The sequence below is a fragment of the Prunus mume genome, linkage group LG2 (genome assembly GCF_029339155.1).
Source record: "Prunus mume cultivar Tortuosa linkage group LG2, ASM2933915v1, whole genome shotgun sequence".
In the NCBI taxonomy this organism is placed as follows: domain Eukaryota; kingdom Viridiplantae; phylum Streptophyta; class Magnoliopsida; order Rosales; family Rosaceae; genus Prunus; species Prunus mume.
The window spans coordinates 32,574,831-32,598,900 of NC_142699.1; the positions used below are offsets into that span (position 1 = coordinate 32,574,831).

The following is a 24,070-nucleotide window of genomic DNA, read 5'->3' on the forward strand; positions in this document are numbered from 1 at the left end:
AATAGAACATCCACGGATAGTATATACGCTTTAGGATTTGCAAGGACAAGTTCCACACAATGATAACAAGGACATCACAAAGGAAAATTTATTAAACATGAAATAAAGAGGTACACCAAGCCATGGCTGATAGAAAGAGCCTAAGCCCAATCCCACTTGAGTCAGAACTCATGGGTTTATCAACTAAGTATCAAAAGCAAAGGATAATGCAGACTCAAGCAACTCCAAGATTTTGGGTTGGAATGTTGACTTATGAAGAGCCTCCTCTGAAGCTAATCTTTCTTGCAGAATTTTAGAGCCCACGTACCTGCCCAAAGTACAAAATTGAAATTGATAAAAAAGAGAACAACGTAGAATTAATATTACAAAACAAGACATTCAAGCCAAATATATAATTGACAAGTTCTAGTGGTTGCAAGTTAAGTGTGTATAACATACCTCCCTAACATCAGATAGAAGCCCTGTGGATGGCTCGCTGGTGTGGAAGGGAATGTGGAGCCATCAACAACACGTAATGCGTTGATCCCTGTAACACGGAAATCATCATCAAGCACCTCCCCGACAAGGCATCCACCGTGGTAATGCCAATATGACGCTACTGCCTCTTGGCAAAATGTTTCGAAGGCTGCATCATCTGTCTGGTTCTCTGGCAAAGGTATTCCCAAAATATCAAAACCATCTATGCCCGGCAAATCTTCCACTTTATATGGTTTTAATGCGTCTGAGCTCAAGAATTCACCAATCTTCTTCATGCCGCTAACACAATGAGCAAGGTCCGTTGAATTCGAATAGTAGTTGAATGTGACATTTGGAGCGACTCGCACATCAGAGGTTGATTGCAACGTGACAGTGCCATGAGATAATGGTCCCGGAACTTTGTTAACAATGTGAGCGAAAGTCGTATTTGGCAGGGGATAAGTTGGATTAGGAAAAAAACTAAAGGGTGCAATAGAAAATGGCAAGCTTGATAGAGAACATTGGTAGAAGTTGCTTGTAATGCCTAGAACGGTCACAGTTGAGGGTTCTATTGGATTTGGGGGCAAAATGTTGATGAAATTACGAGGATTGTCATATATATACTGCCCGACATATGGATGGGAAGCAACAACTGAAATGTTGAGAGATGTTAGGTAAGACTCTGGGCCAACACCACTAAGTAGTAGAAGTTGAGGGGACCCAATTGGCCCTGCACTCAATATAACTTCTCCCTCACCACGTACAAATGCCTGATGAGTCGTTCCGTTCGAATCAGTATATATAACTCCTATAGCTGTCACACCTGTATTAGATATATAAGAGCATATCATTATTATCAAACAACTCGGAAGAAAATAGGAAACATTATTTGCACATTCAGTATTTGATATGACTATCCTGCTGGTAATGTTTCAAAATAATAAAACGTTAACTTTGGAAGCATACCTGATGAATTGGAAGAGAAGATGATCTTCTCTACTGCGGCATGAACTGCAACTCGCAGGTTGTTTGGGTCTCCTTTATTAAGCAGTTCATCAGATGCATGTCTGGTTCCGTTGTTGTCGAAAGTTGAGCCGGTGAGTCTAGTTCCTTCAATGTGATCCAAACTAAATCCATTGTCTGGAAGAATACCAATCTCCAAGAATGCAGTTCCTGTAAGATTTTGCCAAAATTGGAAATCCGGCTTGAACACAATAGTGTCTTCGACCCAGTCATATGTCTTATTAACCAGATCCATGTCCCATTCAATCCCTGTTTGATTAAAGAACGAGGTGTTAGCTCTTACGTAGACCCCGGCATTGATCATGCTCGTGCCACCGAGGACCCTCCCTCTTACATTGTCAATACCATCTCCAGACACGAACCTTTCGACTGGTGTCTGTCCATCATCTTCTTGCTGCAGATTATATATAAACCCATCTGAAGTCAACAGGTTTGGATATTCTGTAGGAAGAGTGCCCCTTTCCAGAACAAGCACCGAGTAGTTTGCTGACAAAGTTGCTGCCAATGGACACCCTGCTGTTCCTCCACCAACAATAATGTAGTCGTATGTTCCTTCCAACTCTGTGTCATTGGCATCGTAAACAAATTCCAAGTAGCTAAAATCTGCAAAATGAGAAGAGAGGAAGAGTTGTTAAACCTTTAGCACACGCATCTACGTAAGGGTTTCTGTTCTATTTGCCCTTTTTGTTTTCTTTTATGAATCACGAAAAAAGTAGTTTACCATGAGCAGAGGTGTTGGCAAGCGAATGAACCTCTGAATATTGAAGATGAAGAACAAAAAGGTGCAGCACCAATACTAGTATAGCTGACATTGTTGATTTCACCATGATTCTGAATATTATCAAAACACTTTCACACTTTCATTAAGGCTCTCCCTTCTATGGAATTTATAGAGGTAAGGTAAGACTTAGTGAGTATAGTTAAAAAAATAATGGTTTCAACAAGCACATGTTTAAATGATGATAAAATAATGATCAATTATGGAGGCAATCAAGAAAAGTATAGGTCTGATATATGATAAACAAGACGTACCTATAGGTATTTTTTTTTTTGTCTTGAAATCAAATCTCGCGATCTTATCCTGGCTGCAAGTGATTGAGTTCAGTAGTTCCTCATATAAAATTATTGACTCTAAAAAGGCCATTAAGGCCACAATTGCAGAATTTATACTTTCAAAAATGAAAAATGGAAAAGAATGATAAATAAATAAAGGAATTATTGATTGAATTAGGAATCAAATTTTGAGTTCGGTATAGATAAAAGATCTTCCTATGTTATACTATTCAATTCTTGACGATGAGCCAATTTGATAGCTCAGATATTACCACTCGATGATATTAACAGCATTAATTCGATAAGCGAATTTTATTTTTATTTTTTTTGTATAGAAGACTAAAACATTTTCATCTTCACATTCCCACAAATTGAAGTATATGCCCCCCATCCAACAAATTAGTACATGAAAAACTGAAAATTATTTAGCTTTAATATGTAAGAGTTTTGAATATGTATGTAATTTTCAAACTAATATTTATATTTCGGCACCTCAATTTTATAATTCTACCTCCAACCTACTAGAAATTCACAATCCGGTAAATGTCAAAGCTGTGAGAGCAGTTAACACACAGCGATGATGAGGATAAGAACGAGCAATGAGTCCTGGAAGAATATATTCCCAACGGATAGAATTCTTATTCTTTCATTTTCTTATCACATGGGTTGAATATAAATATTGAAATTTTGTCCCATTGTATGTAAAGCGAGCCATTCATATCAAATATTATAAGGTTTGAAAGTTTGAATACAAATCTCTCTTGTTCTCTGCAAGATACGTTTCATACAACCAAACGATCTTGAAGTTAATTACATTCTTAGAAGTTTTTTTTCAAAAAAATACTAGCGATAATCTAAATTACTCTAAATTAATCTAATTTGCAGAGAGGAAATTCTAAGAGGGGTGTAACCCACATTTGCCATTGTTAGAAGTATCTTAAATTACCCTCAATAGCAACAAAAAATAAAATAAAGAAAAAACAACTTCATTTTGAATTCAAATCATTCTTTACATTTTGAGCTAAATCTCCAAGATGTCATAATAAATTCACATGTTTCATGTGTATTGAGTCAATTCCTCGATTTTTCTTTTTCTAAGTCGTTTTTTATATCTAGAAACGTATTTTCTAGTTGGTGGCATGTTTAGATTACAAAGAAAAATTCCAAAACCCTATAACCTGAAAGATAACCCCAACAAGAAATTGATAAATATTTCTAAAAACTATATAACCAGTCATCAACATGATAATAATTTAATAAAATACTTCATGTAATATATAGATTGAAATCTCTTTAAATCCTTTGACAATTTTTGTTATTCACCAAAGAGATTGATGAATGATGATGACTACTTACTAGAAAATCAGAGTTTAAGAGAAAGAAGAAGTGATGAAGTTTTTTGTGTGGAAGAAAGTACTTCAATACTAGAACAAAAGAGATTGATACATAGTTATTTAATGTTTGTTCTTATAATGCAAAACTAATAAAAAAACACAAATAGAATGCTTTCAATGAAACTCAAACCTAGGCCTTCTATTAAGGGATATGTGCTGGAGAACCAACTCCTCCACACATACTTTTGTGCCAACATGTAGCACGCTAAAGTATATATCATATCAATATATATATATGTATATATATATAAAGAATTTTTTTTTACGGAGGCCCTAAAAAATTGAGGGTTGTGCGGTGGCGCCACTTGCACCACCTTAGGGCCGCCCCTGATGGCTTAGTCAAGTTTATTAGAGCGGATGTGCTACTCACTTTGTACCTAAGTTCGAATCCCCTTACTTGTAGTATGTAAAACTCAAATGTACATACTCTTTGACACGTTGTGTACGTTCATATACCAATTTTTTTTTTGTTGTTGGAGAAAATGTCTTATTCCAAACGACATAAACATTAAGATAAATACATATGAGATTCGTCCATAAGTCAAATGTGAATACCAAGAAACAATAGCGCAATGTTAGTTAAAAGACGCCTTCCTTGAATCTAGTCAGGTGGAACAAATAAACAAAACAAGATCAAAAGAAGAAAAGCATCAAAATCTGCACACACCAACTGTCAACCTACATCTAACTATGTCGCATGCTAAATAAATTGCCTCAATTAAACCCTGGAAACAAAACAAGAGCGTCTAAAATAATCTGACTAAAAACTTTGTCAGAAACAACTGCCAAATGCACGGTAGATGATAAAACAAGCAAATAACATAAACCTGTACCTGAACTCAAACAAAATAATCTCCACAAAGGAAATAAAAAATGATAAATAAGAAAACATATTTACATTGAAAAATATAAAACTTCAAGTAGTAACCCTGCGTGGCCTTCGACAGTAGGACTGTGAAGCAATTTATGGATTTTGGCGATTTACCACATCTCAAGAAGCAATATGCTTTTGTGAACTGTGAGACTAGCTTATTGTACCAAGGTTTGGCAATTTACAAATATTACTGAGGACATTAAAAAAAAATTCTAAATGCAAATTTTTACCTCAAAGATTAAATTACACATACACCTATGAGATTTTTTCTTTTTTTTGGTTTAACAAAAGTTACTGGCTTCCTATGTAGGCTAGGTATCTTTTACTTTTGTGAATCGTAGATGCAATGCAGTTGCTCATCTAGTAGTAGAACATGTATCTCGTTTGGATAAGAAGTTTAAATGGGATCAACTTTGGCTTGAGTGGGTGTTTGACACTCTTGATGCTGATGTAAACATTCCAATTCGGTTATAATAAATTTCTTCCATCATTTGACCAAAAAAAAAAAAACTCATTTCAAAATCACACCGCAATACATAAGAAATTACAACCAAAAAAGGAATAAATTATCCTTAATTGGTAATTTTCCTAAATCATGAGTTAATTTCCTAAAATCAAAGATTTTGAATTTGATTAAGAGCTAAATTAAATCAATTTACTGAAATTAAATTAAATCATAATTAAATCTCACAAATCAAGGGATTTAGATTGGTGATTCCAAACCAAGACCTAATACTTTGCTTACAAACACTTTGAAAAACTAGAAAGATCTCTAACCAAATAATTCATCAAGCTCATGGAGAATCATCAAGTACAACAAATACGTTTCCTTCACCACTAAAGTCGAAGAGTATCCACCACATGACACAAGGGGTCTTAGTGTAAAAGTCCAAATAAAACACAGAGACACCCTAGTGGCGGCAGCAAGGGAGGAGATGGAGTTGAGGGTTTGGGGGAGTTAGGAACTTAGGGTTTGGAGGAGAAAACAAAAAAATTTGGGGGTTTAGAATGGAGGAATTGATGTTGTGGAGAGAAGGATACGCTGGCCTTTTTTTTTTTTTCAGACCTAGCCCAAAACGCGTCGCTTTTGCCCAGTCATTATAAAAAAATCCCACAGGTCAAAGCAGCGTCGTTTTGCCCAGGTTGTTTAAAAAAAAAACAAACAAACAATCCTTCACGCAGCCTTCTTCTCTAGTTGCAAACCCTTCCTTCTTTCAGTCATTTTGTCAACCACTTGGTGTGCAGCTCCAAGAGGTCGCACCAGCAGCTCCAAGGGACCTCTAAGCTTATTTCAATGGCTTCCAAGAGGTCGTGCGACCCCAATGACCCCATTGTGGCTCCGTCACTGACTACTTGTGATCTTGACGTGCTTGAAATCAAGCGTGATGGCTCTCAATACCAAATCTCAAATTTCTATACGGGAGATCGAATCAAAGGATTTTTCACGACCCTCAATACCAAATCTCAAATTCCTATATGGGAGATCGAATCAAAGGATTAAAGGATTTTTTTTTTTGGTAAAGAATATCCACAAAGATTGTAATCCTAAATTCATTCAATATAAATATTATTTTGTACACATGTTCTTGTCTCATTTGTCATAAAATTTTTGTGTTTATAATATGCCTTTCAAAAGAAATTGTTCAATCAAGTTTTCCTTCTTTCTTAATCATTTTGTATTTTCTTTTGGGTTATGTAGGGTCTTCCTGGTGTGCTTGGTGATGCTACAGTAACTGCGGCTTTAGAGTTGCACATAGAAGGGCTTGGACTGACATGCAATACTAATAAGCAAACTTTCAGTGATCCAGCAAAAGTGATAATATAACAAAAAAATTAATTGGCAATGAGGAGAGGCCTGAGATGTTTTAAATTATTATGCAATACTTTAATTCCTCAATATGAGATCACACTTTCAATACGCCTCCTCATGTGTGATGTCATTTAATTTTAAAACTTGAACATATATTGAGTGACATGAAAGCATGTAAACTGTTGGACTCACCACATGTATATTCTACTCTAATACCATATTAGAATGTGAACATTCAACCCAAAAACAGTTGCCAATGGATGAAGAGACCCAACATCTTTTAAGGACTATTGCTAAGGTAAACAAAAGGAATATATTTACTTATTAGGAATGGTTATCAGAATAATTTCAATTCCTTCTTTTTATGTGTTTACTAACATATTGGTGTTGCAACCAATTCCTCACTTCACATGTGTTTACATACACATAAGGAATAAAAAATTATGTGGGTTCTATATTAACATCCGTAATTAAATACCATCAAAACTAGGAATGAGATCAAATAGGGGCAGTAGTTGGTCCAATCCCCATTCTAAATACATAGACATGTCAAAAATGTTATTATCGTTTTAAATGAGATAAGATTGAGCTAATAGAGATTGTATATGTTCTTGACTTCCTTGAGCAAAAGTTGAGAGAACTTGTCAAGTCCCGAAAAAGGGGCACATAACAACGGCATGCCCTATCGAAAACGCAGTGCTACAATGTCAATACTGAACATCATAACACCATGTTCTCAATAGAGCGTAAGGCTTTTGAGTTAGAAATAAGACTTTAAAAATGGTGCGGAAACGTAAATAAACTCGTTATATTCACAAGCAACCTTTTATTTACAAAACCCACAAGAGTACAAAATTTACTGGTTCCGACAACAAAGCAGGTTCTTTTCAGAACACGGTTCAAAACATCCAAAACAACTGTAGAAGACTGAAAAGAACCTAAAACTCTGTTGACAAAATAGAAGTAAAGGTAGTTGACAAGATCATGGACACGCCCTTGATCACCTTAGTTTAACACGGTGACTGGCACAGTACCTGAAAGTGTAGGGTAAGCTTCACTAAATAACCACTGTCCAAAAAGGGCCACCCCAGCTAGGTTTAAAAATAAGAATATAGTTAACACTATAAGAAGAAATAATGCACAAAAATAATAATTCGCCGAGTCAAATTAGCTATCATGCTCAAGCAAGATGACAGAATAGGAGGCCTCAATAACCACAAATTCTGTGACCAACTACCCATACTTGATTATTAACTCAACACAACAGTAGGGGTTAGCAGGCGTGTCCTTTTAACGCCGTACCACATAAACTTGCACCTTTTACATCAGTACAAGTTCATCCATACAAGCCCCTTCGGAGGTTTAGGGGATCCAAACCCAAGGTAGTCACAAGGCTCCTTTCACTCTCAACTCACCTCTATTGCACCGATACGCCAAAAATTGGGGGTATGTGCGTATCAGATACACCTCCGATACGATATGGCACCATTACGGCACCGATACGTATCGTAGACTTTTCTGGGATGTTGACTTTACGATACGGCCCTGATACTACATCGATACGATCACAATACGCTAGCGATACGCTCCCGATACGTCAAGGGGTAAGCTTTAGGGCAACTAAAAGAGGAGGAAGGAAGAATGAAGAAGAAAAGAACTTACTTGCGTTTGTAGCTGCTACGAATCTTCAGTTGCAGATAGCATCTGTGCGAAGAAGATGCGGGTAACTAGTGAAGAAGATGATGTAAGGTGCCCTAATTACAATACGCACCGTTTTAGTTGTATGTTAGGTGTCCTATGTTAAAAAATTGTTTTATACCTTTTTAAGTCTGATGCATTCATTTGGGCCTAGCCCAAGAACTGAAACAAGTCATATATGGCATAGAAAAACATAAGGAACCACAAAAAAGGGCCAAAATGCTAATATTATATATATATATATATATATATATATCAGAGACATTGAGATCCTCAATAAGCTTATTTTAGGACACCTTGAGGGCCCACTCGGATTGTATTTACTAATCCAAACCGTCCTATTTTGTAGATACACATTCAAAGATCATCTCTACAAAAAATCACTTGAATCCGATATCATTTGACCATTCAATTGAGTTATTGAAATTTTAGTACTTTCTTGAAGCACCGTATTCATTGATTTTGTAGGACACAATTGGATGTCGAAACGGTTTTCGATTTGTCTAATTTTTTGTAAGGATGATCTATGAATGAAGACCTAAAAAATATATGGTTTTGATCATTGGAAAAAAAATTGTAGGGTACCCTAAAGGCTTCCCTCAAATAAAATTATTTGAGAGATCTCGAATAGAAGGGGTTGTATATATATATATACAATCCCCTTCTATTGTGGGAGGCCCTCAAAAATCGAGGGTCCTATGCGTGGCACCACTTTTATCACCTTAGGGTCGTCCCTAATGGCTTAGTCAAGTTTATTAAAGCGAATGTACTCCCCACTTTGTACCTAAGTTCGAATCTCGTTACACTTATAGTATGTAAAACTAAAATGTACATACTCTTTGACACGTTGTGTACGTTCATATACCAAATTTTTGTTGTTGTTGGAGAAAATTTTTTATTCCAAACGAAATAAAGATTAAGATAAATACATATAACTATGAGATTTTTTATATGCAATTTTTACCTCAAAGATTAAATTACACAAACACCTATGAGATTTTTTCTTTTTTTTGGTTTAACAAAAGTTACTGGCTTCCTATGTGGGCTAGGTATCTTTTACTTTTGTGAATCGTAGATGCAATGCAGCTGCTCATCTAGTAGTAGCACATGTATCTCGTTTGGATGGGAAGTTTAAATGGGATCAACTTTGGCTTGAGTGGGTGTTTGACACTCTTTGATGCTAATGTAAACATTCCAATTCGGTTATAATAAATTTCTTCCATCATTTGACCAAAAAAAAAAAAAAAAAAAAAAAACTCATTTCAAAATCACACCGCAATACATAAGAAATTACAACCAAAAAAGGAATAAATTATCCTTAATTGGTCATTTTCCTAAATTATGAGTTAATTTCCTAAAATCAAAGATTTTGAATTTGATTAAGAGCTAAATTAAATTAAATCTCACAAATCAAGGGATTTAGATTGGTGATTCCAAACCAAGACCCAATACTTTGCTTACAAACACTTTGAAAAACTAGAAAGATCTCTAACCAAATAATTCATCAAGCTCGTGGAGAATCATCAAGTACCCTATCTGTATTGGTGCAACATAGCAGGTCACAAATTAGTATCAATTATCACAAGGGCATCCTAGAAAAATCAAATCCATTTTTCTAACATGCATACTAGCAACCAAAAACGATGTAGAGTTCTCACAAATCAATATTTACATACACATACACAAGAAAACCTCTAAGCAAGGCGTGAAGAACCCCTACCTGGTGCGTACACAACCGTAAAACCAAACACCACAGTAGAGCTCCAGGAGAGTCGGAAATCCCTATAAACAACAAGGATCAACATCAAACTCCAACTCACATTCTCACTTTGATTTACAACCCACTTTCTTCTTGGGTTAGTTAAACCAAAATATCCACTTAACCTGTGGTTCTGCTCTGGACTTATTAAAGAAATTAAAGACTTCAATTAAAAACAGAAACTTCAGTTTTGTTAAAGAATTTAGGCAGGAACACTTTGCCTTTGGAAAATCATTAAAAATCCATTTTGATTCAAAATGGTGTGAAAATTTCCAGATCATACATGTAGACATACAAAACTTCAACATATCAAAATTTCATTGAATTCCGATTTAAGGAAGCAAGTCAAAGACGAAATCCAAAACAGACTAGGCTTCAGAGTTTTCTGTTTTCTGCGGAATAATTCCAACTTCGAAAATTTGTCAAAAATCCAGTTTAACTCCAATTTGAATGAAATCAGTTCTGAAATAGTCATCGAAATGTCTATTTTTCACACATCAAAACCCCAGTTTAAAACATAAATACGAACTAGGCCATTTTGTCCAGAACAGAACACATACTCAGATTTCTGCACAAGTGCAGATTTCATCAACATCCATCTCATGCTTTGACATGCAGTTCTAATAAGCTTTAAACGCCAAAACAGTCCCAAATTCAAAATAAAATGACTATTATCCTCTTCAAACTCAGAATTATCCATCACACCTAACTACCAAGGCCACAAACTGGGAAATAGAAACTTACCCAAACCCAACTAGAATTCCAGCTAGCACAGAGTATGGAAGGAAAATTATGGAAAGAAATTTGACGAAGAAAGAAGGGAGAGTGAAAGAGACTACTCTTAAAGTTGGAGTAACGGCCCTGACGTCAGGGCAAGGTCACTGAAATCGTGAAGACAGAAAAAATTGGGTTACGTTTGGCTGTAGCCCAGGCAGCTTTAAAAAAAACAAACAGAAAGGAATCAGTAGCTTGAAAAAAGAAAAAATTAAACCTAACAGTAGCCCATCACATGCCATTCTCACACCCCGCTTGTGGCTGGGCCCTCATCCACTTTGTGGTCTTGTTGGCCTTTTTTTTAATGTCTGGTTGAATTCTATATATTATTCTAATGTAATAAAGTCTTCTATGAATGAAGTCTTAATTTACAATTAGTATTTCTTAATTCTTATAGATAGTGGAGTGAGAGTGAGAAATGGTAACAATTTACGTGGAATTGGCATGGCTTTAGATTCCATATAATAAAGTATTCTAATATGACCTCAATTATAAGGAAGTATCTAGTATCCTAGTTTTTATTTTGGGCTACCAAAATCGATTTACGTGGAATAACAAAAGATTTCAATTATCTCAAGGTTCGTAAGGCGCAACCTCAATAGTACATTTTTAATTATGTTGTTGAACATATATTCATTTTGTTAATATGTATTTTTGGTTGTTGCATGTAATATGTATTTGTTTTATGTTAGAGCTTATTGGAAATTAGTCAATAAAATTATGAATTAATTAGCATGATTTATATAATTTAATGTACACTTTTATTTTAGTTAGAAATTGTAGCTAGCTCATTCGTCAAAAAATTCATGATTCCTTATTTAGAAAAATAAGAATCCGAACTATTTTCTTTGGGCCATCTAATAAGTTCAGCACATACAAATAGAGATTAAAGTCAAGTACAAAAATTTCTCCAGAAAAAGGGACTCGATACATGAATATTAGAAGAGTGATGGAAGCATTATTGCTATCAAATTCAATTCCCTCCGTATATAAAATAAACTTTGACCACTAACTACTTGATTTTCCTATTATGGATCTTAGAATTGGGCATGAAGAAGATTTTCAGAGCTGGAGATGCGAGTGTTAACTATGGAGTTGAACAGAAAATCAATGAAAGTTGTGTCTGGAAACGTTATCATGCGTGGTCCTTGGATCTTATAAAGATTCTCTACAATAATCCAAGAGACCTTCTGTGACAAGTCAGAAAGCATTTTGTTCTTTTCATTCAATCAAACCCTCGCATGGAAAGTGACAAATCTCACCACAGAAAACATATTGAACGGAAACACATGCATGCATGCATGTGTCAGATCTAGTGGCAATCACATCATACGTCAATCTTGTTCAGTTACATTCGCATCTTCACTTAACTACAAGAATAGCATTTTTCAATATATTTTTGTTCAGATGAGTGCGGTATAATAGCTCACGTATCATAATACGGGTGAACAATTTAGATATTTGTATTTCCCAGTTATACCATAAAACATCTACTTTGAACTGGTTTTACTCAATAATTGTATGGCCCTGTACTTTGATTCACATCCACATTTTATCTAGAAAACAGAAAAATTTGCGTTGCATGGACACTTGTTTTAATGAGAAACAAACAACTAAAGTTAAGGATACTGTCCCTTAGACTCAGTATCGAAGGCTGAATTTTACCAATCCATTCATTTCGGCAGGATGAAGATATAATATTTTTTGTCCATGGAATTGATGCTGATAGGAGGAAAACCCTCTGTGCCTCTTGTCCGTGAGAGTAGCTGTAAAGTAGATTGTTTTTATATCGTATTGTTCATAAGCCTAAGACTTAGCGCATTTAGAGCAGGGTTGTATAGGTTAATTGCAACTGGAAAAAAAAAAAAAAAAAAAACATCAAGGGATAGTAAATAGAAAGCACAAGGCTCTTCTTTTATTTATTTTTAGATGATCTCAACATTACAAGGGGAATTTATTAAATAGAAATAAAGAGGAACACTTAGCCACGGGGGATAGAAAAGAGCCTACGCCCCTTTGCCAGCGAAACCCTAATCCCACTTGAGCCTGAAGTTTAAAAAGCAATGGATAATGCTGACTTCAGGGAATCCATAAGTTTCGGTTTGAATGTTGAAGTCTGAATAGCCTCCCCTGAAGCTGATCTCTCTTGCACAATTTTAGTGCCCACATACCTGTCCAAGGAACAAAAATTTAAAGGAACGTGCAATATGGCATAGAGGTTCATTACAAAAAAAGCTACTCAACCTAATAATAATATTCAGAATTTCTAGTGGTTGCAAGTAAGTGTGTATCACATACCTGCCTAACATCAGATAAAAGCCTTGGGGGTGGCTTGCTGGTGTGGAAGGGAATGTAGAGCCATCAACAACGCGTAATGCATTGATCCCCGTTACACGAAAATTACCATCAATCACTTTTCCAACAATGGCTCCACCATGGTAATGCCAATATGAGGCTACTGTGTCTCGGCAAAATTTTTCGAAAGCTGCATCATCTGTTTGGTTCTCTGGCAAGGGTGTTCCCAAAATATTAAAACCATCTATACCTGGCAAATCTTCAACTTTATATGGTTTTAATGCGTCTGTGCTTAAGAAAACACCAATATTTTTCATGCCACTAACGCAATGAGTAAGATCTACCGGATCTGAATAGTAGTTGAATTTGACATTTGGTGCGACGCTGACATTAGAGGATGATTGCAGAGTGAGATGACCAGCAGATAAAGGTCCAGGAACTTTGCTAACAATGTGAGCGAAAGTCTGATTTGGCAGGGGATAAGATGTGGTAGGGAAAAGACTAAAAGGTGGAGTATCAAATGGCGAGCTCGATAGAGAACATTGGTAGAAATCGCTTTTAATGCCTAGAACGGTTACAGTTGAGGCTTCAATAGGATTTGGGGGCAAAATGTTAATGAAATTACGAGGGTTGTCATTTAAATATTGCCCGACGTAAGGATGGGAAGCAACAACTGAAATGTTCAGAGATGTTAGGTAAGACTCCGAGCCAACACCACTAAGTAGTAGAAGTTGAGGGGTTCCAAGTGCCCCTGCACTCAATATAACTTCCCCCTTACCCCTTACAAATGCACGATGAGACGTTCCATTAGAATCAGTATATACGACTCCGACAGCTGTCACACCTGCGTTGAAGAATAACTTATAACTATGATCAAACAATTTATGAGATTGTACTCGTGCTATATTGTTTTAAAATGATAAAATATATTTACTTTGGAGTGGAGAATCACAAACTAGCAGCTGTCTCAGAGGCAACATACCTGATGCTTCGGTAAGGAAGATGATCTTCTGCACTGCTGCTTCAACCGCAACTTTCAAGTTATCGGGGTTTCCTTTATTAAGCAGTTCATCAGATGCATGTCTGGTTCCATTATTGTCAAAAGTTGAGCCAGTGAGTCTAGTTCCTGCTTGGTGAACCAAACTAAATCCATTGTCCGGATTAACACCAGCCTCCAAGAATGCAGTTCCTGTAATAGATTGCCAAGATTGATTACTTGGCTTGTACACAATAGCGTCCTCAACCCACTCATATGCCTCATTAACCAGATCCAAGTCCCATTCAACTCCTGAATTATTATAGAATGACTCGTTAGCTCTGACATAAACGCCAGCATTGATTATGGTCGTGCCACCTAGGATCCTGCTTCTTACATTATCAATACCATCTTCAGACACGAACCTTTCGACTGGTGTCTTTCCATCATCTTGTTGCTGCAGATTGTATGCAAACCCATCTACAGTCAACGTGTTCGGGTATTCTGTAGCAATAGTGCCTCTTTCTAGAACGAGCACCGAGTAGTTTGCCGATAAGGTTGCTGCCAATGGACACCCTGAGGTTCCTCCACCAACTATAATGTAGTCATATGATCCTTCCAACTCCAGATCAACGGCGTTGTACACAAACTTCAGGTAGCTAAAATCTGCAAAATATGAGACGAAGAATTTTTAAAAGTATACATAAACAACTGTTTGCAACGATAGTGTAAAGCACATGCATCTACTTGTGGGCGTCAATGAGGTCGTTTCTGACACTTTTCTCAGTCAGTTTTCCTTTTGATTGCCTTTTTTTTTTTTTTTTAGTTATTTGAATGACGGATGAAGTAACTTACCATGCTCAGAAGAAGTATTGACAAGCGAGTGAACCTCCGAATATTGAAGATGAAGGACCAAAAGGTTCAACACCAAAACTACAGCTGACATTGTTGATTTCTCCATTTCTTAAAATCTCTCACACTTTCACACTTTCATAGAGGCTATCCTCTACGCAATTTATAGAGGATAAGGCTAAGTAAAGTTCAGCTAAAAAATCACTATTTCAACAATGACAGGATAAAATTGTCTACAATAATAAATATGGAGGCAGAGACAACCCTGACTTTTGGTGGCCCTTGGCCAGAAATCAAAACGATTCCCTTTGTATGTAATCATAGTGTAACAAGGAAAAAAAAAAAATTATACACATATATTTTATTTTTGGGTTAAATATAATAGTTTAATTCAACTAAAATAACAAATGCCATCATATAATTCACAACAACAAAAAACCATCAATCTTGAAGAAAGTGTTTGATTAATTGCATTGTTAAAGATTTGAAGTGATTTTACTTCCCTCTGCAAAAATCACTTTTAAAATGAGTCTCAACAATGATATATAACATATACAAATATAAAATAATTTGGGCTCCCTTCAGGGCCTTAGGTTATCTCCCTCGGTGCCCAAGTCCAGTGCCAGCCTTGGATGGAGGCCGGACATAGGGCTTTTTAATGTCTGAAATATCAAAGCATGATTGTATTCAAAAGGCATTATTTCAAAGTCCCTATTGTTATCACATGGATGCATACATATTATAATTTGAGTGAACTACTAACACCACCTGTACATTTCATTGTCATTTAATGTTTGCCCATCGACAAATGTACTTTTGTTTGTTCATCTTTATTTGTATGCGTCCATATACATATATCCGGTTTTAGATTTTTTCTTACAAGTTTTGTCAGTTTGCATTTGGATTTTCCTTCCTTTTTTCTTCTTCTGAATTACGGATAAAGCAATTTCCCATGATGTGAAGGTAGTGGTTCACTCGTTGCCACATACTCTAATTATTTGAGCCTCACACCATCTCCCTCCAGAACAATCCTGGGCCATAAGAGCAATTCATATGCAGCTGAGAGGATAAGATCACATGCTATTATTAAAGCCTGACAGCATCTCACTGATCTCCAGCACAATGCCAAACAGTAAGAGAAATTGAAACGAAGATGCGAGGACACGATCAGATGCAATATCAATGCCAATCTGTGAGAGCAACCCACATACAGCTGTGACGAAAAGAACTCATCAACTGCTGAATAGAAATATCGAACGGTTGTTGAGCGAGACATTCCGTAAACATCAAATATTATTGTGAAAGTCTGAAGCAAAATCCAAGTTTCCATTTTTAGATCTCTACAAAATGACTTTCATACAACAAAAGGATAAGTTTGTGAAAATACTTATAGGATGGCTTAAAACATTAAAAGAATAAAGACTGTGTTTTGAGTAGTCAAGAGTAATACAGTAATATAAAGAAAACACGCCAAATGGTGTATCAATCCTCTATAGTGCATAATGTAAAAACATAAAGTACACAGAAAATATTTTACGTGGTAAAACCCCATCTCTAGGGAAAATCCACTGGGACAGGATAGTTCAGTTAAATCATATAGAGCGATGTTTACAAGAAGTATACAAACTTGTCCTAAACACTCTAGGCAATGTACCAACTTCTTCATAACTCAACTTCTCATGGGATTTCTCTTTCTCCTTATGTCGAATCAGATTCTTGATGCGATCGATCCAAGCTCACCGGAGGTATGAGAACCTTGTAAATTATGCAAATGAATGCAGATGAATACAAAGACAAATCACCAAGATAATATTACTCTTGATGATTTATCCTTCCGAAAATGTTTCTTGCCGGCGAGTTAAATGAAATGTCATTTTTACTAAAAGAAAAAAAGATGTATAGATTTTAGCACCATTGAGGATATAACTCGATAACAAACGTTGTCATTCCGGAAGTAATTAATCCATAAAAGTAACATCAATTTTATTTCACTTTCAATTTTTCTTGTCGAAACGTGTGGATCTTTATCTCTTTCTCACGATATGTGCTCTAGTACTGATCTATAGGTTCAACACGTTCAACACGCATCATGCCTTCAAAGAATGAATAATGTTTTCCACATGCATTTTCCTTACCAACTCGGGGCCTGAATCCTGATGAAGCAGACTTATGAAAGAAAATGATTCAGGGGCTAGGCCCATAGACCCACCGCTTTTAAGTTTTCTGTTCAAGATAACACGTTCACTGGACATCTTTAACATGAAGTTCTTTTACTTTTCTCATAATAATTTTGATGTCGATACGTCAATAAAGGCTTAAAGATTAGAATACAACACACTTTTTCTAAAGTGAACTTTGTCGTAGCAATTAATACATAAGAATACAACCACCTGTAATTTCAATAATTGCTGTACACATTGTGGGGACAGAAGTGTGGCCCGAGGTTCACCTGACAGGGACCCTGCCTTGAAGAGGTTCGTCGACATAAAAAAATAAACCTATGAATGTAGTAGACTGTAGACGGCCCTAAATATACGACAGATTCCCTACACATGGTCGTCTTATTTTAGCAAATGACAGTTTGTCCAAAAAGTCCCTCTTGTAAGGACGATGGTTTTTAACCAACCATCTTGTGTGTGTATTTTACGTCGAAGGAAAATTCCAAAATATACTGTAGTGAGGCGGCAACTTTAAAAAAAAACAAAACAAAATTTGTGTAAGGCACTCGACTCAAACAAAAGAGACCCATTCAACCCTAAGCTCAACACAATCTTTGTTGTCGGCGTCCTCGAATCCGGATTCAGGTGAGATGATTTCAGTTAGGGTACCAATTTCGAGTGTAATTTCAGTTAGGGTTTCATTTGTCTCTCGTTCGTTCTCAATCTTACTCTCTCTGTCTCTCTGACTCGCCTTTCTCTGTGTCACTCAAATCTCTCTCTCGCTGTAAAGGTGCTGAATATATGTTTGCTACATATGCAATGAAATAAAGGTTTTTTTTTTTTTTTTTTGGCCTATTTATTTTATATACTCAGCCCACTGATTTGCTTTTATTTTGTAGATTTTTGGTTGATATTTAGGTGTGGAGCTAGTCTTCTGTCCAAGGTAGATTCAGAGCTAGTAATTTTTATTTTTTTTTCACTTTTACCGAACCCATTGCTTTTTACCAAAACAAAACTCCCATTGTGTTGTGTGTGTGTGTGTGTTTTTTTAACTTTAATTTTTCGCAACCGTTTAAAAAAAAAAAAATTTCTTTCCTCAGTCAAAATTTTAAAAGTCTGACCCTTTGTTTTTTGTTTTGGTAAAAAGCTATGGGTTCAGTAAAGGTCAAAAAAAGCACTTTTGACAATTAAAAAAAAGATGACATATGTCACTTTGTGGTTGAGCCACAATAGAAAGGAAGGTCTTCCTTCTAGGTAAACAGGGCATGTGGTATGACTAGCATTTTTGTAAATAAATTGTGGAGGTATTAGAGTTGTTTAAAAAAGGAAAAAGGGTATAAGGTTCCTTATTTTAGGTAGGCCCAAAAGTCACTTCTTCAACCACTTTTGACCTTATAGTTTTAATTCCGTCAATTTTGTCATTATAGTTTCATAATTGTAGCAATTCAAATATATTAAGGGGTATTTTGATCCAAACCTGCATCCCCTCCCCAACCAGCCAACACTAAAGAATAGTCTTCCACACCCCACCCCAAAGAAAAAACAAAAAAAAAGCTAGCTACCACACCCTTAACTGACCGCCACCACAGCCTCCCAAGGCCGCCCCAAACCCAACAAAGGTGGCAGAAGTAAGCAAGCAAAGAAGTTAGAAAAAGGAAAAGAAAAATAAAAATGGTTTTGAAATTTGGGAAGGTGGGTGGAAGCTAAAGATGAAATCAAACTAAGAAAAGGAAAAAGAAAAAGAAAAATGGTTTGAAATTTGGGTGTCTGAGACAGCTAGAAAATGACTCACATTCAAGCTAGTATGTTTGCCTATAAGATGAAGACAAAATGTTGTCATCGAAACACATTGATAAAGGGAGTTAAAAACGTACAAGTTTCATATATGCACCCAATAGATCTACAGAGAGTTGCTTGTTTGTCTGAACATGTAATGTTGAATCATGCATGAAAAGTAGCACCAAGTATTTGTGGTGAGAGAGAAATCTGTAATGGTGCTTCGAGGAAGTGTTTCTCAAGGTAAAAGGAAGAAAGGGCCAAAACGCGATAAAGCTTGACGAAATTGCATCTACTTCCCTAATCCATGTTTCTGCATCTCAACAACAAATCTTACTCTATTTCTTCTTCTCCATTTCCTACTTCTTCCTCATGGCTGCATCTGTAATATGTGCTGGAGTTGGGCGGCCTTGGGAGGCTGTGACTGGCTAGGACCAAAATATCCCTAAATAGATAACGGAAGTTAAGAATAATTTGATAGAAAATGGGATTGTCCTTCAATTGCTAGAAAAATGAAAACTATAATGGCAAAATTGAAGGAATTGAGGACCAAAAGTGACTTTTGGCCTTTTAGGTATTAGTTGTAGGCAAGGATTGAAATATCGGCAGATACACCGACATATCGGTATTTTCAACTATCGACATTGATACTCGGGGGTAAGGCCATATTTTCCCCTATATCGACGATATATCCCCTGATAAGTGCGATATTCCCGATATTTGCCGATATCCCACATATTTCCTGATACCACCATAATAGAACCAAAAAAAAAAAATCAGAAGTTTTGAAGGCAATTGAAACAAATTGAAACCCAAAAATAGCTAATCCTTGCCTAGAACCCGATAATTTATTAATATGAAAAATTTATGCACAGTCCACTGCCCACATACATCCAATCCATCTGAAGAAGACATGGCGATCAGTTTTGGATTTATGAGCATAGGAACTAGACCTAGTACTAACTCAAATGAATCTTATGATGGCTATGGTTATGTCATTTCTAATTATAGTGGAACTACTTATGGAGCTCAAGATGATAAAACAGATTATGTACCTACTAGTTGGGTTAATCATAACTATCTCATATATGGGAGGATAGTAGGGAGCTCAAGAGAGACCTATGTGCACTATGTTCAAACATAGCTTACAAACTGCTCCGGTTACATGACTTGGTATGACTATAGTATGAATCTGGATGGTTGTTCCTCATTGTTTGAACCTCATAAGAGCTCTTCATTGATGTACATGGACACTTATTTAAATTGTAATCCAATGTTTAAACAAACTATGAATTTATGCATGGTTTATTCATTCTAATCAACATTTTATTTTAAAACTTTTCATTAACGTACATTACATACCACTTATATTTCATCATATATATATATATATATCTTATTATTAGTAAATTTTGAGTTTTATTTGTTCAGTACATTTATTGATAATGTACATAATATCTATGAAAGTTTTACACCAAAATTATGTGTTTCAATGCCCATATCTATCATTTTTTTTTATTTTTTCCCGATACCTAAAACGATAACGATACATACCCCGAAATATCCGTAAATTGGAGGCCCGATATTATCTGCACAGTCGATATTTTAATCCTTGATTGTAGGTTTTTGAGAATCAACTTCCCTATAATGAATAATATCTACTAAATTGAAACAGCTGTTTAGGACGACCCTCTTACTGTCAGCGACCAAAACAATGGTTGTTATATATATATATATATATATATATATATATATAATCTTCACCAAAGCATTGGATACAATAAGAAGATGAGACTTCTTCAGGATCTTCACCAATGATTTTACTCACAATAAGAAGATGAGACTTCTTCACCAAAGAAATCTTCATTATATGCCGCACTTCAATTTTCTAATCCATGGTTCCAGGATCTCAAGTCCCCAGTGAAGGTGAAAATGTCCCATGTTGGAAAGTCATAAAACCTTGTAAGGGCTTATAAGGTGTTAGGCTACTTCCCCCATTGCCAATTGGTTTTAGGGAAGAATTTCAATTTCCTTCATGATATCAGAGTGAGTTGCCCACGTGTGAAATCCCAACAGCCACAAATGCTCTACGTCACCAAATATGTATTGTACACGTGTTATTGAAAATTTGCCACACATGCAAGGGCGTGTGAAAATGTCACACATTGGAAAGTTAGAAAACCTTGCAAGGGCTTTTAAGGTATTGGGTTACTCTCCCATTGCAAATTATCAAGTTGTTAGTAAATTGATATTGAAATATTTTTTAAAAAAATTAGTACAAGTGATGGTCTAAATTAGAGGGGCAGGGAAACGATTTCAGCAACTTATTTGTATATTTCCTTGACAAGAGAGACAAGTGTGGGCACAGTTGAATAACGTCCACGAGAGAGATTACATAATTTTGGAGTGCCATTTCGAAATCATTGAAGAATATCCGTTGGGAAAATTTTGTCCACACAGCTGTGTGCTTCTGATTCATACAAGTGACTTCTGCTAATCTTGTGATTGTGGAAAACGTGACAATTAATTGCAACTTTTCATTTAATTCATTTTTTCTAAGTCCTACCCTCTCTATAAATTCTGAAACTTTGCAAGTGCTTTTAATGTTCAAAGACATGGAGAAATCAACAATGTCAGTTATACTATTTGTGTTGCATCTTCTTGCTCTTCATCTTCAGTATTCAGAGGTTCACTCGCTTGCCAATACTTCTGCTCATGGTAAATTTCCATCTTCAGTATTCATTTAACAAAAAAGTGCAGATTTCTAATTAAGAAAACTGAAACATGTAGTGCAAGAAATAAGCTAATTTAGAAGCATGTTGAAAAAAATCTTTCATCTCTTCACATATATTTTGCAGATTTTAGCTACTTGAAGTTCGTGTACAACGCCACTGATGCAAGCTTGGAAGGATCATATGACTACATTGTAGTCGGTGGAGGAACATCAGGGTGTCCATTGGCAGCAACTTTATCAGAAAAATACAAGGTGCTTCTTCTAGAAAGAGGCACTATTGCTACAGAATACCCGAACACGTTGACTGCAGATGGGTTTGCATATAATCTGCAGCAACAAGATGATGGAAAGACGCCAGTCGAAAGGTTCGTGTCCGAAGATGGCATTGATAATGTGCGAGGCAGGATCCTCGGTGGCACGACCATAATCAATGCCGGCGTCTACGCCAGAGCTAACATTTCATTCTATAGTCAAACAGGAATTGAATGGGACCTGGATTTGGTCAATAAGACATATGAGTGGGTTGAAGACGCCATTGTGGTCAAGCCAAATAATCAATCTTGGCAATCTGTTATAGGAGAGGGATTCTTGGAGGCTGGTATTCTTCCAGACAATGGATTTAGTTTGGATCACGAAGCAGGAACTAGACTCACCGGCTCAACTTTTGACAATAATGGAACGCGACATGCAGCTGATGAACTGCTTAATAAAGGAGACCCTAACAACTTGCTAGTTGCAGTTCAGGCCTCAGTAGAGAAGATCCTCTTCTCTTCCAATACATCAAGTATGTTGCATCTCGGATATTTAATGGTAGCTCCTAGTTTGTCATGCTGCACTCGAAAATTATTATTTTATTATTCTAAAATACTAACAGAATAGTGTGAAGTCTCATATTTCCCAAATTTCCATAAATAAAACTTCCCAATTCTCCTTCGTTTAGTTTGACAATATTCTCTAATGCAGATTTGTCAGCCATTGGAGTCATATATACGGATTCTGATGGAAACTCTCATCAGGCATTTGTACGCGGTAACGGAGAAGTTATTGTTAGTGCAGGGACAATCGGAACGCCTCAGGTTCTACTACTTAGTGGCGTTGGACCAGAGTCTTACCTATCTTCTCTCAACATCACGGTTGTTCAGCCGAATCCTTACGTTGGGCAGTTTGTGTATGACAATCCTCGTAATTTCTTTAATATTTTGCCCCCAAATCCAATTGAAGCCTCTGTTGTAACTGTTTTAGGCATTAGAAGTGATTATTATCAAGTTTCTCTGTCAAGCTTGCCATTTTCCACTCCACCCTTCAGTCTTTTTCCTACATCTTACCCCCTCCCAAATTCGACTTTCGCTCATATTGTTAGCCAAGTTCCAGGACCTTTGTCTTATGGTTCTCTCACCCTAAATTCATCATCTGACGTGAGAATCGCTCCGAATATTAAATTCAATTACTTTTCAAATTCCACGGACCTTGCTAATTGCGTTAGCGGCATGAAGAAGCTTGGTGACTTATTAAGGACAAAGGCGTTAGAACCATATAAAGCTCGAGATGTGCTGGGAATTGACGGTTTCAATTATTTGGGAGTACCTCTACCAGAGAACCAAACAGATGATGCATCCTTCGAAACATTTTGTCTAGATAATGTAGCTTCATACTGGCATTACCACGGTGGAAGCCTTGTTGGGAAAGTGCTTGATGATAGTTTCCGTGTTATGGGGATCAAAGCATTACGCGTTGTTGATGCCTCCACTTTCCCTTACGAACCAAACAGCCATCCTCAGGGCTTCTATCTGATGTTAGGCAGGTATGTGATGCACACTTCCAACCACTAGAGATTCTCAATAATTATTTCCAACCACTATATATATATATTTTTGTAATGAACTCTGTCCCACATTGCTCTCTTTTTTATTAATCCTTAAATTTTTGTGTTTTGCGCAGGTATGTGGGCCTCAAAATCCTGCAAGAAAGGTCAATCCGGATGGAGGCTATTCATAATATTCAAGATTCCAAGTGAAGTTCTTGGATTTCCTTAATTCCACATTATCCTCTGCTTTTTAAGATTAATTAATAAACCCACGAGATCTGACTCAAGTGGGATTAGGGTTCGCTTGCAAAGAGGGGTTAGGCCCATTATATATCCCCTGCCTCTTTCTTTCTTGTTAAATAAATTTCCCTTGTCATGTCGAAGTTCTTTAAAAATTAAATAAAATAATAAGAATCCTTTGGTAGAACTTGTCCTTTGCAAAACAGATTTCCAAGGAAATGACTCCCTAAAGCTTATTTCTTTCTTCTTCTTTTTTTTTTGTCATTTTAAACAAACTCTAAAATTAATTGAGTACACTATACTACCAAACTATTTATTGAATTACTAATTTGTCCTAATATAAAATGACCAAACTTGTTGGAAATTAGGAAGTTTTCTTTATTTCCTTTTCTG

The 24,070-nt window shown here is 36.1% G+C and overlaps 3 protein-coding genes across 7 annotated transcripts; 1 reads left to right on the forward strand and 2 right to left on the reverse strand.

Moving 5' to 3' along the window:
• Positions 1-74: 74 nt before the first annotated feature.
• On the reverse strand, positions 75-11,001 carry LOC103323462 ((R)-mandelonitrile lyase 2). 5 transcript variants are annotated; one of them, XM_089044306.1, is made up of 7 exons: positions 10,812-11,001; positions 10,029-10,090; positions 2,512-2,564; positions 2,201-2,310; positions 1,423-2,082; positions 439-1,279; positions 75-307 (listed from the first exon to the last, which is right to left on the reverse strand). In XM_089044306.1, the coding sequence occupies exons 4-7, from the start codon at positions 2,304-2,306 to the stop codon at positions 184-186; spliced, it is 1,731 nt and encodes a 576-aa protein (XP_088900432.1). In that variant the 5' UTR covers positions 2,307-2,310; positions 2,512-2,564; positions 10,029-10,090; positions 10,812-11,001; the 3' UTR covers positions 75-183.
• A 1,726-nt stretch (positions 11,002-12,727) lies between these two features.
• Positions 12,728-15,098, reverse strand: LOC103323463 ((R)-mandelonitrile lyase 4). Its single transcript, XM_008225460.3, has 4 exons — positions 14,968-15,098; positions 14,119-14,778; positions 13,140-13,980; positions 12,728-13,012 (listed from the first exon to the last, which is right to left on the reverse strand). Exons 1-4 carry the CDS (start codon positions 15,071-15,073, stop codon positions 12,895-12,897), a joined length of 1,725 nt encoding a protein of 574 aa, XP_008223682.2. The 5' UTR covers positions 15,074-15,098; the 3' UTR covers positions 12,728-12,894.
• Positions 15,099-21,298: 6,200 nt separating this feature from the next.
• On the forward strand, positions 21,299-23,864 carry LOC103323464 ((R)-mandelonitrile lyase 1). Its single transcript, XM_008225461.3, has 4 exons — positions 21,299-21,617; positions 21,758-22,417; positions 22,597-23,434; positions 23,572-23,864. Exons 1-4 carry the CDS (start codon positions 21,503-21,505, stop codon positions 23,645-23,647), a joined length of 1,689 nt encoding a protein of 562 aa, XP_008223683.2. The 5' UTR covers positions 21,299-21,502; the 3' UTR covers positions 23,648-23,864.
• The last annotated feature ends 206 nt before the right edge of the window (positions 23,865-24,070 follow it).

Coding starts and splice junctions, on each gene's coding strand:
- LOC103323463 (XM_008225460.3), bottom strand. CDS start 15,073: ATGGAGAAATCAACAATGTCAGCTGTAGTTTTGGTGTTGAACCTTTTG. Junction 14,779..14,967: donor CAATACTTCTTCTGAGCATG/GTAAGTTACTTC, acceptor CATATTTTGCAG/ATTTTAGCTACCTGAAGTTT. Junction 13,981..14,118: donor CTTCCTTACCGAAGCATCAG/GTATGTTGCCTC, acceptor TCTTCAACGCAG/GTGTGACAGCTGTCGGAGTC.
- LOC103323462 (XM_089044306.1), bottom strand. CDS start 2,306: ATGGTGAAATCAACAATGTCAGCTATACTAGTATTGGTGCTGCACCTT. Junction 1,280..1,422: donor CTTCTCTTCCAATTCATCAG/GTATGCTTCCAA, acceptor TATCTAATACAG/GTGTGACAGCTATAGGAGTT. Junction 308..438: donor TTCTATCTGATGTTAGGGAG/GTATGTTATACA, acceptor TACTTTGGGCAG/GTACGTGGGCTCTAAAATTC.
- LOC103323464 (XM_008225461.3), top strand. CDS start 21,503: ATGTTCAAAGACATGGAGAAATCAACAATGTCAGTTATACTATTTGTG. Junction 21,618..21,757: donor TGCCAATACTTCTGCTCATG/GTAAATTTCCAT, acceptor TATATTTTGCAG/ATTTTAGCTACTTGAAGTTC. Junction 22,418..22,596: donor CTTCTCTTCCAATACATCAA/GTATGTTGCATC, acceptor TCTCTAATGCAG/ATTTGTCAGCCATTGGAGTC.